The sequence below is a fragment of the Oncorhynchus keta genome, chromosome 22 (genome assembly GCF_023373465.1).
Source record: "Oncorhynchus keta strain PuntledgeMale-10-30-2019 chromosome 22, Oket_V2, whole genome shotgun sequence".
NCBI classification, from domain to species: Eukaryota; Metazoa; Chordata; class Actinopteri; order Salmoniformes; family Salmonidae; genus Oncorhynchus; species Oncorhynchus keta.
The window spans coordinates 45,165,635-45,178,115 of record NC_068442.1 but is presented as its reverse complement, the minus strand read 5'-3'; the positions used below and the strand labels follow the sequence as shown (position 1 = coordinate 45,178,115).

The window sequence follows — 12,481 nt, the reverse complement described above, 5'->3', positions numbered from 1 at the left end:
GATGTACAGTTTAAGAATTTCAGTTGGTTTAGTCAATTTGTTTACAATTCAATCCAGTGTGCTAGTATTTTTTGAAATCAGAATAGCCAGGTTGGTTAGCTATCGTTTACCTTCAAATACTGTACTTCCACATACAGTACAACGATCTGACATGATGTGAGACACCGGCACTGTTTTTACTCTGGTCTGGTTGGTCTGTGACAGGGTCAAGGCAAGGACCACATGCAGGCTTCAGTAAGGATCCTATTAGTATTGATGTGTGCATGATGCAAAGGAGAGGAGTCAGGGGAGTGGATAGGGACATCTCCAGTTGACGCTCACTATACATCCGTGTACATAAGATAGAAACCAGTACCCCCATATCTCTCTTATTAAACCTAGCTAGTGCATAATGAGACATGATGTAATGTATTAGTCCAAATCTGTACATAAGATAGAAACCAGTACCCCCATATCGCTCTTATTAAACCTAGCTAGTGCATAATGAGACATGATGTAATGTATTAGTCCAAATCTGTCACCAGTGTGGCTTTTGTGGCAAGGACAAAATTAACACAAAAGTGTTGAGGTTTTCAGATTTCATAGTCAACTAAATGCTATTCCAATATAAATGCTTTTGTCAAACCTTTCTTTGGATGTGCAATTGAGACAAAGGCTGTAATGACTAGAGTTTGAAGCCTGTTCAAACTACGCCAAATACAGTATTGCAGTTAAACAAAAAAAAAACATTAGAATTAATAAAAGCGCACCTATGCATTAGCACTTCTGTTGTTGTGTCCTTTTTGGGAGATGCCATCAACTTTTTTAATATATATATATATATTTTTACAGTATTCCAGTCACTGAGGATATCCCGTGGATCTTCATCCTCTTCCTCTCTTGCCTAAGCACTGCCCGGAAGGTCAACTTTTTACTGGAAGCTACATTACGTAATGTTATTATACTAAGGTGGCTGGCTAGATAAGCGATTCTTCAGAAAGACAGGAATCACATTAACTCCTGCCTCAGCACAGTTTCATTATGAGATGGGCTGTAGGGGAGGAGTAGAGCATAGGCCTAAAACATAACACATTCACTTGTATTACTACTGTGTACCTAGTAACGAAACAAACAGAAATGGCTTTCTACTCAGAACGGATGGGAAGCACACTCCCCATTCTCCCGTAAGTCTAGAATTAGCATATCTACTGCAGGTCCGAGAATTGTCCAGAGAATTGTCCAGACCTTAACCTCTGACCTAGAAGCAGGGATAGGATACAATGAGATGGTGGTATGCATATGAAATAATGGTTCTGTGTAGTCCATTAAGTTATTTTAATATTAGGTCCAGGCATAGAGATACATACTGTACATGTATGCATGTTCAATATCAATGGTTTACAAAATAATTTATCTCTATGGGTCCAGGTCCATCCATTCTGGATTATCCCCATAATAATGCTCTGGGAGAACCTTGAAGTTAATCACAACATCCTTACTGATTCAAATGCTCGTACTAGATACCAAAGTTTATTGTGCTGTTCAAAAGTTCATGTTGGGAGAAGTAGGGTGGCAAGTAACATTTGTCAGTGTGCCCTTAAGCAAGACACTGAACACTTAAATTACTAAAGATATCAATGTAAAATTAGTGAGAAACTAATCTTTATCCTAAGTGTTCATGCCCACTCCCTTTGTACCAAGTGCATTTTATTAACAATATCAAAACAGAAAGGGTGAAACTATGACAGGAAACATTCATTACGAGTTGGCGCAAAAGTGAAAGTAAGGCGTTATGGTCCGGTACCGCGTCCATACCAGCCAAATAAATAGTTGGGGAAGTCTCCTACGCCTTACCAGTAAAACCTGAGGGAGAGGTTATTTTCCTGGTGCCACTACGTCAGGGCCCACACCTCCTCCCTGTAGGCTGTATTGTCATTGTTGGTAATCCCCTTACCACGGTTGTGTCGCCTGCAAACTTGATGATTGAGTTGGAGACATGCATAGCCACGCAGTCAAGGGTGAACAGGGAGTACAGGAGGCGCTGAGCACACATCCTTGTGTGGCCCCTGCATAAGGCAGGTGTTGTTGCCTACCTTTCCGATCTGGGGTCGGTCCATCAGGAAGTCCAGGACCCAGTTGCACAGTGTGGGGTTCAGACCCAAGGCCCTGAGCTTAGTGATGAGCTCAGAGGGCATCATTCTTACATCATTCTTACATAGGTATTCGTCATGTCCAGAAGGGATAGGGCAGTGTGCAATGAGATGGCGATTGTGTCACTTGTGGATCTGTTGGGGCGGTATATGCAAATTGGAGTGGGTCTAGGGTTTCAAGTAAGGTGGAGGTGATATGATCCTTGACTAGCCTTTCAATGTCAGCAGCACTGTTTTCCTCGAAGCGGGCAAAGAAGGTGTGTAGCTTGTCCGGCGGGAAGGCGGCGGTGTCTCTGACGTAGTTGTAAAAGTTAAATGACAAATCTTTACAACTAGGCCCCTATTGAATTAAGGCCAGGCACCACAAGCTGAAATGAAAATGTTGCATTAGTATTTGGTAGCATTGCCTTTAAATTGTTTAACTTGGGTCAAACATTTTGAGTAGCCTTCCACAAGCTTCCCACAATAAGTTGGGTGAATTTTGGCCCATTCCTCCTGACAGAGCTGGTTTAACTGAGTCAGGTTGTAGGATCCTTGCTCGCACACGCTTTTTCAGTTCTGCCCACAAATTTTCAATAGGATTGAGGTCAGGGCTTTGTGACGGCCACTCCAATACCTTGACTTTGTTGTCCTTAAGTCATTTTGCCACAACTTTGTAAGTATGCTTGGGGTTATTGTCCATTTGGAAGACCCATTTACGACCAAGCTTTAACTTCCTGATGTCTTGAGATGTTGCTTCAATATATCCATATCATTTTCCTGCCTCATGATGTCATCTATTTTGTGAAGTGCACCAGGCCCTCCTGCAGCAAAGCACCCCCACAACATGATGCTAGAAAGAATAGAAAGAGGAGAGGGAGGCCCTGGTGCACAACTGAGCAAGAGGACATTAGCGCAAGTACATTAGTGTCTAGTTTGAGAAACAGATGCCTCACAAGTCCTCAATTGGCAGCTCCATTAAATAGTACCCGCAAAACACCAGTCTCAACGTCAACAGTCAAGAGGCGACTCCGGGATGATGGCCTTCCAGTCAGGGTTGCAAAGAAAAATCCATATCTCAGACTGGCCAATAAAAAGAAAAGATTAAGATGGGAAAAAGAACACAGACACTGGACAGAGGAACTTGAGAAGAACTAGAGCCCGTTTGCGCTGTTCTGTGAGGGGAGCAGTACACAGCGTTGTATGAGATCTTCAGTTGCTTGGCAATTTCTCGCATGGAATAACCTTCACTTCTGAGACCAAGAATAGCCTGACAAGTTTCAGAAGAAAGTCTTTGTTTCTGGCCATTTTGAGCCTGTATTTGAACCCACACATGCTGATGCTACAGATACTCAACTAGTCTAAAGAAGGCCCGTTTTATTGCTTCTTTAATTAGCACAACAGTTTTCAGCTTTGCTAACATAATTGCAAAATGGTTTTCGAATGATCAATTAGCCTTTTAAAATAATAAACTTGGATTAGCTAACACAACGTGCCATTGGAACACAGGAGTGATGGTTGCTGGTAATAATGGGCCTCTGTGCGCCTATGTAGATATTCCACAAAAAAATCACCCGTTTCCAGCTTCAATAGTCATTTACAACATTAACAATGTCTACACTGTGTTTCTGATCAATTTGATGTTATTTTAATGGACAACAAATGTGCTTTTCTTTCAAAAACAAGGACATTTCTAAGTGACCCCACACTTTTAAAAGGTTGTGTATATATTCCCTATAGTATATAGAACGCTACTTTTGCCAGGGCTCATAGGGCTCTGGTCAGAAGTAGTGCACTATGTAGGGAATAGGGTGCCATTTGGGACACATATTATCAGCCTAGTGTGGGGGTTTATTATTAAAGAGAGATACAGTTTGTCTCCATGGCGCACACCAAAACATGGAATAGTAAAATTGTTAATCTTATCCCTTTGCCAAAACGAGCACAGAGGAGTTGCTGACTTTTGAAAGTTCTCCAAACAATTTTTTTATTTTTTTGACTGGAGAATAATATGATGCCTTTCCGATTTGTTGTTGTTGCTCATTATATCTAGCGTCAGATAATACCTGTATTGAAGGGTATTGGCTAGACACATTATGGTTCACCACAGTGCCAAACACATGTTTACATTGACAGAGGTGCCTACAGAGTTATTGGTAATCTACTGAGAAAGTTAACTGTTGGGCAAAGATGACCTAATTGCTGGCTTACTAAACCGATGTTCACGTAGTGGTGGGCCATATCATTTTCACTGTTTAAAAGCATTGAGTGCCCTCTACTGGGGTGGCAGGGTAGCCTAGTGGTTAGAGCGTTGGACTAGTAACCGGAAAGCGACCAAATACTTATTTTCCACCATAATTTGCAAATAAATTCATTAAAAATCCTACAATGTGATTTTCTGGATTTTTTTTCTCTCATTTTGTCTGTCATAGTTGAAGTGTACCTATGATGAAAATTACAGGCCTCTCTCATCTTTTTAAGTGGGAGAACATGCACAATTGGTGGCTGACTAAATACTTTTTTGCCCCACTGTTTAAGTGATCGTATAAAAATGTAAGCAAGGTTCGAAAGGATTGTGTTTTAGTCTGTTTGGGCCTCTTGCAGTCAATTTGCAATCTACAAATGATTTGTAATTATCGTCTGGCCCCCTGACCATCACCTCAAAATCGGCCCACGGCTGTATCTAGTTGATGATCCCTGGAATGAAGTATTGCTGATATACAGGTAACTGCCCAAATAAAGGAAACACCAACATAAAGTGTCTTTATAGGGCATTGGACCACCACGAGCCACCAGAACAGCTTCAAGTGTCTGGAAGTGTTCTATGAGAAACTCCATCATTTGGTGTTTTGTTGATGGTGGTGGAAAACACTGTCTCAGGCACTGCTCCAGAATCTCCCATAAGTGTTCCAATTGGTCTTAGTTGTGGTGACTGATACTTTTTTTGTATTGCTATCCTTGTAGGGACCAAGGAATTGATTTCCATCCAAAATCCTATTTTCCCTAACCTTAACCCTTTAATCTTAACCCCAATTGTAACCCCAAACCTAACCTCTAAGCCTAAAATAGCATTTTTCCTCAAATGTCTCCCAATTTTCCTTGTTTTACTATCCTGGTGAGGACTTCTGGTACCCACAAGGGCAGAAACACACACACAAACAAGCCTTTAAACCCCCTATGCTCTTTTGAGACCCCTCTTTCAAAGTCACTGAGATATCTTCTTCTAGCCATGGTAACCAACATAATGGGCAACTGGTTATTGACCCTAAGCATGATGGGATGTTAATTAACTCAGGAATCACACCTGTGCAAGCACCTGCTTTCAATATATTTCCTTGTTTTATTTATTTTGGCAGTTACCTGTATATGCCATAGGGGCAAGTAACGAAGCTCTGCAGAAAGTACTAGAAAGAGTATTGGGACCAGTAGGGGGAGACAATATACAGTGATTGAACATTTTCAGAGCTTGTTACTGGAGATCTGAGGTACCGTGGCGTTGTTCCACTCTAGCCATTCTTCGATCTCAGAACATGTTTGGTTAAAGGAAAACAGGGAATGAAAAGAGTCCCATTTAACATTGTGTCACCAAACTTGTGTATTTGTAGGAAAATATAGACTAGAAGGTAGACCTGTAGCGCAGCCTTATCCAACAGTACTATATAACGCTGAAACTGAACAGTAGTTACTGTATCCCGTGTGTTCCTAGTACATATTCTACATATACATGTTGACACTAAACAGTAGGCTACGTCCAGTTAGGATTTATATGTTTTGTTGTGAAGTAGCCTATAGATTTAGGCTGATTGTTGCTATGATAAAATAGTTATTTCATGTAGTGCCATCGGGCAATTCATAAAGCTTAGTCTAGTAACTTTACAATTGTGTCAAATGACTGCTAATATCGTAAGAACTCAGTGAGATGTCACCATTGATTTAATCGCAGAGGGGTCGGAGTTAGTGGAGCGAGAGTGTGTGGGGGGGTCATTACAGAAAATGTTTCCTTGACTGAAGTAGTCCCATTTACGCCCCGCCATTACCGTCCGGAACATCTGCCAAAAGACTCATTGAATGGGAAGCAAACCTTTTTCAACGTTTAGCCTACCACGTGACTATCACATCTTCTATCTGGACTCCGCAAGCTGCCCTGGTCATTTTATCACAGAACGGAGGAGCTTGTGCAAACTGGTGCGCGTGAAAAAAAGATAACTAACGCCGAAGATGGATGTTGTGCATTTTTCAATTGGTAGTATCTTGTCGATTACTCTTCACGCGCTGTTGTTGTCTTCTTCATATGGTTCGTTGGAGCCCTACGACCTTTTATACAACAATGCCGTCGAAGCATTTTACAGAAATGACTATAAAGATGTGGTGCGACACATGGAGGGTGCGCTCAGAAGCTACGCAGAAGTCCGCCAGACTAAAGTCCGATGTCGGCTGAGATGCCAGAACCAGCACCCGTTTGATTCCGCCTCCATGGACCTGCAGTTCTTTGACGTGGTTCTCCGAAGATCCTATTGTCAGAACGAGTGCATTGAAGAAAAAGTTGGAACACAGTCCATGCACAAAATCAGCGAGGATGTCATCCAGGATTTCCACAGGCGAATCCCGTACAACTATCTTCAGTTGGCTTATCAGAAGGTAAAATATTTTTTTTTGTAAATCTCACCAACAACTTTTGATGTAGTTATTATATTAGTCATCTTTATTAGGCTACAGTGCATCATTCGGTGTCCTACACAGGCCACTGCAATAAGCTGTATTCTCACCCAGCTGCTGCTGCTGCTGAGCAACTTGACGCCGTTTCTACCCGGTGAGCTGTTGGCTGTGTTACAGTGCTGTCCTTTCCGTAGCGACGGGAGAAAATACACAATGTTACGCTCAAGTATATCTGGTATAGCCTACTGTATCAGTTTTGTTGCAAATCATTTTGGGGACTTGAGTAAAACTGTCTTTCCCCATCCCTACTGTATCTAATTACTAGCGTAAATATAACACAACGGGCTATAGTAGCACATGTCCGACACTAAGAGGGTAATTTCCGTCAGTTATATGAAGCATCTTCACAAAACGTACTATTTCTCTAAAGCTAGCACGACTTTCTCAAACACGCATGCACATCCATAGTAGGCCTACACACACCGCAGGTTATGGAATTGTGATGGCACCTCCCCCACTATGTCTCTCCCTGCATTCATTCATAACGTTTTCCAGACAATGCCTCTGCCATTGGATCGAAACAGGTACACACATCGGTGAACTTGTTCTCCATCAGAGAATTTCACGGTTCCTTTTTTTATGGCCTGATGGTGTGCCGTGTCATGCCAACAGCTGGCAGCAGCCACAGAAGTGTGTGTATGTGTTTGCTTTGGCTGCCAGTTACTCCTCGGATAACCAACCAGCCCATTACACAGACACTGGTATCTGATTACTTATATTTGTATTTATTTAACTAGGCAAGTTGGTTAAGAACAAATTGTTATTTACAATGACACCTACCCTGGCCAGACCCCAACGACCCTGGGCCAATTGTTTGCTGCCCTATGGGACTCCAATCACGGCCTGATGTGATACAGCCTGGATTACATGGTGGTGCCCCTCAAATCCAGATTTGACATTGGACTGTCTAAAAACACATATGCCTGCCTAACAACATTTCAAAAATAGCGAATTATTCCTATCTCTAAAGCACCAACAACATCATCTATTTGATCAAGATCTATTTGAACTGTGAAGAAATCTCAAGTGCCCCGTTCACCGCTCACCTCTCCTCTTTAACATTAGAACCGCTAAAGCAGTCATTTTCACTGGTCATGATTTTATAGTTGCTATTACTCTGCTATTTAAAAAAAATTAAAAAGTCAAGCCCCCTTACTTCATTGACTTGTCCTATATAAGTCTACATAACACACTGTGCTTGTTAGAATCTTAATATCACAAACAGAACTGGAGTGGAGTTATAACCAGTTTTATGAGGCCATGTCACTTTAAAAAAAAATGTTTTTCCACCGTTGCTCCTCCGCTCCTTCTTCTGACGGTAGGGCCCGCTCCTTCTTCTGACGGTAGGGCCCGCTCCTTCTTCTGACGGTAGGGCCCGCTCCTTCTTCTGACGGTAGGGCCCGCTCCTTCTTCTGACGGTAGGGCCCGCTCCTTCTTCTGACGGTAGGGCCCGCTCCTTCTTCTGACGGTAGGGCCCGCTCCTTCTTCTGACGGTAGGGCCCGCTCCTTCTTCTGGACGGTAGGGCCCGCTCCTTCTTCTGACGGTAGGGCCCGCTCCTTCTTCTGACGGTAGGGCCCGCTCCTTCTTCTGACGGTAGGGCCCGCTCCTTCTTCTGACGGTAGGGCCCGCTCCTTCTTCTGACGGTAGGGCCCGCTCCTTCTTCTGACGGTAGGGCCCGCTCCTTCTTCTGACGGTAGGGCCCGCTCCTTCTTCTGACGGTAGGGCCCGCTCCTTCTTCTGACGGTAGGGCCCGCCGCTCCTTCTTCTGACGGTAGGGCCCGCTCCTTCTTCTGACGGTAGGGCCCGCTCCTTCTTCTGACGGTAGGGCCCGCTCCTTCTTCTGACGGTAGGGCCCGCTCCTTCTTCTGACGGTAGGGCCCGCTCCTTCTTCTGACGGTAGGGCCCGCTCCTTCTTCTGACGGTAGGGCCCGCTCCTTCTTCTGACGGTAGGGCCCGCTCCTTCTTCTGACGGTAGGGCCCGCTCCTTCTTCTGACGGTAGGGCCCGCTCCTTCTTCTGACGGTAGGGCCCGCTCCTTCTTCTGACGGTAGGGCCCGCTCCTTCTTCTGACGGTAGGGCCCGCTCCTTCTTCTGACGGTAGGGCCCGCTCCTTCTTCTGACGGTAGGGCCCGCTCCTTCTTCTGACGGTAGGGCCCGCTCCTTCTTCTGACGGTAGGGCCCGCTCCTTCTTCTGACGGTAGGGCCCGCTCCTTCTTCCGACGGTAGGGCCCGCTCCTTCTTCCGACGGTAGGGCCCGCTCCTTCTTCTGACTGTTAAAAGTGCATCTGATAATCACCCTGATAATTGCCTCAACTGAACCTAAAGTATTCCCGAAACAAATTTCACACATATAACAGCAGATTAAATACATTAAGAAAATTATGATGGGGTAGAATGGGCGAGTTAATGAAGCGAACAATGAATAATTATGCAATCACCAATTGTGAATGAAGAACAGGTCTGGCCATTTATTATATTGATCCATTCTAATCTTAGTGGTATGTACCCGATATCAGTCCACTAAATAAAAGCAGTAGTCTATTCTGACATACTTGGAGAAGGCCACACAGTGACAGCGTGCGTAATTGTACATGCTGAACAGCTTTCAATATCTGGGAAAATATCCACATTGGGCAGCGGGTGAGCAAGTGTCTGAGAATGTGGTGGTGAGGCTTGTTGAACTTTAATGTCACCATGGACAATTTCTTCACTTCACTGTCAATGGCGAACAAGTTGCTTGCAAAGAAAACAAGTCTGGCCCGTCCCCATGAACAAATACAGGAGCTCCCTCCCTCTGCACCAAATAAGGCACCTGCACAGCCATGGTACAGCACAACAGTGCTGAAGAATGACAAGATGACAGGGACACGATAAAGAGAAAACCGGAGACGATTACGCACAACAAACCAAACAAAAGTATGTCAAGTGAAAGTTACCAAAATTGTGTCAACTGTCAGGAAAAGAGACAACAGCTAAATTAAATTAAACTGTTAGAACGTGGCAGTCAGAATGACTGCTCATTAGCTTGAAGGGGGGGTGGGGAGTGGTCTGTCGACACCCAGCGGTTCTAGTGTTAAGGTCTACACTGAGTGTACAAAACTTTCGGAACACCTTCCTAATATTGAGTTTCACCCCCTTTGCCCTCAGAAGAGCCTCAATTCATCAGGGCATGGACTTTACAAACTGTCAAAAGTGTTCCACGGGGATGCTGGTCCATGTTGACTCCAATGCTTCCCACAGTTGTCATGTTGGCTGTATGTCCTTTGGGTGGTGGACTGTTCTTGATACACACGGGAAACTGTTGAGCGTGAAAAACCCAGCAGCGCTGCAGTTCTTGACACTCAGTTCCTGGCACCTACTACCATACCCCGTTAGGCATTTAACTCTCCTGTCTTGCCCATTGAGCCTCTGAATGGCACACATACACAATCCACATCTCAATTGTCTCAAGACGTTTAAAAAATCATTCTTTACCCTGTCTCCTCATCTACACTGATTTGAAGTGGATTTAACAAGTGATATCAACAAGGGATCATAGCATTCATGTGGTCAGTCTGTCATGGAAAGAGCAGGTGTTTCTCGGATAGAGCAGGTGTTTTGTCTACTCAGTGTATTATAGTAATCATCATCATCATAATAGGGGGCATGTTTAGGTCATGTACTGTAATTGCATGGCGTTGGCCCATCCCTATAAATCTGTGCTCAAAGGGAAAACGTATTATGATATTTTCAAGCAGAATAATAGGCTCAAGGGCCTCCCGGGTGGCGCAGTGGTTAAGGGCGCTGTACTGCAGCGCCAGCTGTGCCACCAGAGACTCTGGGTTTGCGCCCAGGCTCTGTCGTAACCGGCCGCGACCGAGAGGTCCGTGGGGCGACGCACAATTGGCCTAGCATTTTCCGGGTTAGGGAGGGCTTGGCCGGTAGGGATGTCCTTGTCTCATCGCGCACCAGCGACTCCTGTGGCGGGCCGGGCACAGTGTGCGCTAACCAAGGTTGCCAGGTGCACCGTGTTTCCTCCGACACATTGGTGCGGCTGGCTTCCGGGTTGGATGCGCGCTGTGTTAAGAAGCAGTGCGGCTTGTTTGGGTTGTGTATCGGAGGACGCATGACTTTCAACCTTCGTCTCTCCCGAGCCCGTACGGGAGTTGTAGCGATGAGACAAGATAGTAGCTACTAAAAAAACAATTGGATACCACAAAATTGGGGAGAAAACAGGGTAAAATAATAGCAGGCTCAAAACAAGGCGTTAACTAATGTCTCCATGGCTGTTTTCTAGATAGCCTCCTCCACATGTCTCTGCATGTCTCCCAGCCTGTTGATGTCTTTATGAACTGGCTAAAATGTGACATATCACCTTGAGGTACGAAGGTAGATCTGAGGCATTCCTATTGGCTGGCCTAATACGACTTTATCGATAAGAGCAGGCTCTGTGAGTGTGTGTTGAGCTGGCTGCGCGTTCGCGGTGTTGTCGAGCCGGGGGCACATGCGCGTGTGGGTGTTGTCGAGCCGGGGGCGTGCGCGTGTGGGTGTTGTCGAGCCGGGGGCGTGCGCGTGTGGGTGTTGTCGAGCCGGGGGCGTGCGCGTGTGGGTGTTGTCGAGCCGGGGGCGTGTGCGTGTGGTGTTGTCGAGCCGGGGGCGTGTGCGTGTGGGTGTTGTCGAGCCGGGTGCGTGTGGTGTTGTCGAGCCGGGTGCGTGTGGTGTTGTCGAGCCGGGTGCGTGTGGTGTTGTCGAGCCGGGTGCGTGTGGGTGTTGTCGAGCCGGGGGCGTGTGCGTGTGGGTGTTGTCGAGCCGGGGGCGTGTGCGTGTGGGTGTTGTCGAGCCGGGGGCGTGCGCGTGTGGGTGTTGTCGAGCCGGGGCGTGCGCGTGTGGGTGTTGTCGAGCCGGGGGCGTGTGCGTGTGGGTGTTGTCGAGCCGGGGGCGTGTGCGTGTGGGTGTTGTCGAGCCGGGGGCGTGTGCATTGGGAGCTGGGGGCCTACGTGTTGTCGAGCCGGGGCCTCGTTCGCGAGTCAGGGGCACGTGCACGCGGGTGTTTGTGAAAATATACAACATTCCTCCACTATTTAACATTCCAGCCTCGCACACTCACCACTGGACCCGCTCTCTGGCATAATGGCCCCTTTCGGGCCTGGCAGCAGAGGGGCCCACAGACACCAACACAGACACGCCAACTGTTCTACTCTAGTCTGACTGGTGCGTGTCCCAATTCTCCAACCATTTAGCCAGGCAAATATTTTGTTTTCCAGTTGTTTGCTTTACTAAAAGGAGAGACATGCCAGGCTTGTGCAGGAGGTAAAGGGAGACTCTTGTTCTGCCCTAGGTAGCCCCCAGTAGTAGCTGGTGGTTGGCCAGAGCTGGCTCCACATCCTAAAGCCACAGCAGGATCAAAAGCCCTCAGCGGGCCCTGGACTCCCAGGACATCGTCTCATCGGCTCCTAGGCTATGTTGCTTATCTCCAACATCCTTGGGAGGGTGACCGGTCGGCCACTCTGAGGGATGTGTGAACTGTTGTGAACCAAAGATTCTAACCACATTCTGTCCATATAGGCCCTGTAGGTGCTGTTTTGGAGGGGGGGGGTCTCTCTTTAGTGACTTGTTTCCCATGCCCATGTTTTGAAGTTTTGTTTGTGGCTAGGAAAATTATTGCTTTATTGTTCACC

The 12,481-nt window shown here is 46.1% G+C and overlaps 1 protein-coding gene across 2 annotated transcripts; it reads left to right on the top strand.

The window, feature by feature from the left end:
* Window positions 1-5,533: 5,533 nt before the first annotated feature.
* LOC127910831 (prolyl 3-hydroxylase 2-like) lies at window positions 5,534-12,265 on the top strand. 2 transcript variants are annotated; one of them, XM_052475825.1, is made up of 3 exons: window positions 5,545-6,746; window positions 6,849-6,918; window positions 12,142-12,265. In XM_052475825.1, exons 1-3 carry the CDS (start codon window positions 6,327-6,329, stop codon window positions 12,153-12,155), a joined length of 504 nt encoding a protein of 167 aa, XP_052331785.1. In that variant the 5' UTR covers window positions 5,545-6,326; the 3' UTR covers window positions 12,156-12,265. The 2 variants fall into 2 exon arrangements, with proteins under 2 accessions (XP_052331784.1, XP_052331785.1); XM_052475824.1 differs by lacking the exon at window positions 12,142-12,265 and having other exon boundaries at window positions 5,534-6,746; window positions 6,849-7,118.
* The last annotated feature ends 216 nt before the right edge of the window (window positions 12,266-12,481 follow it).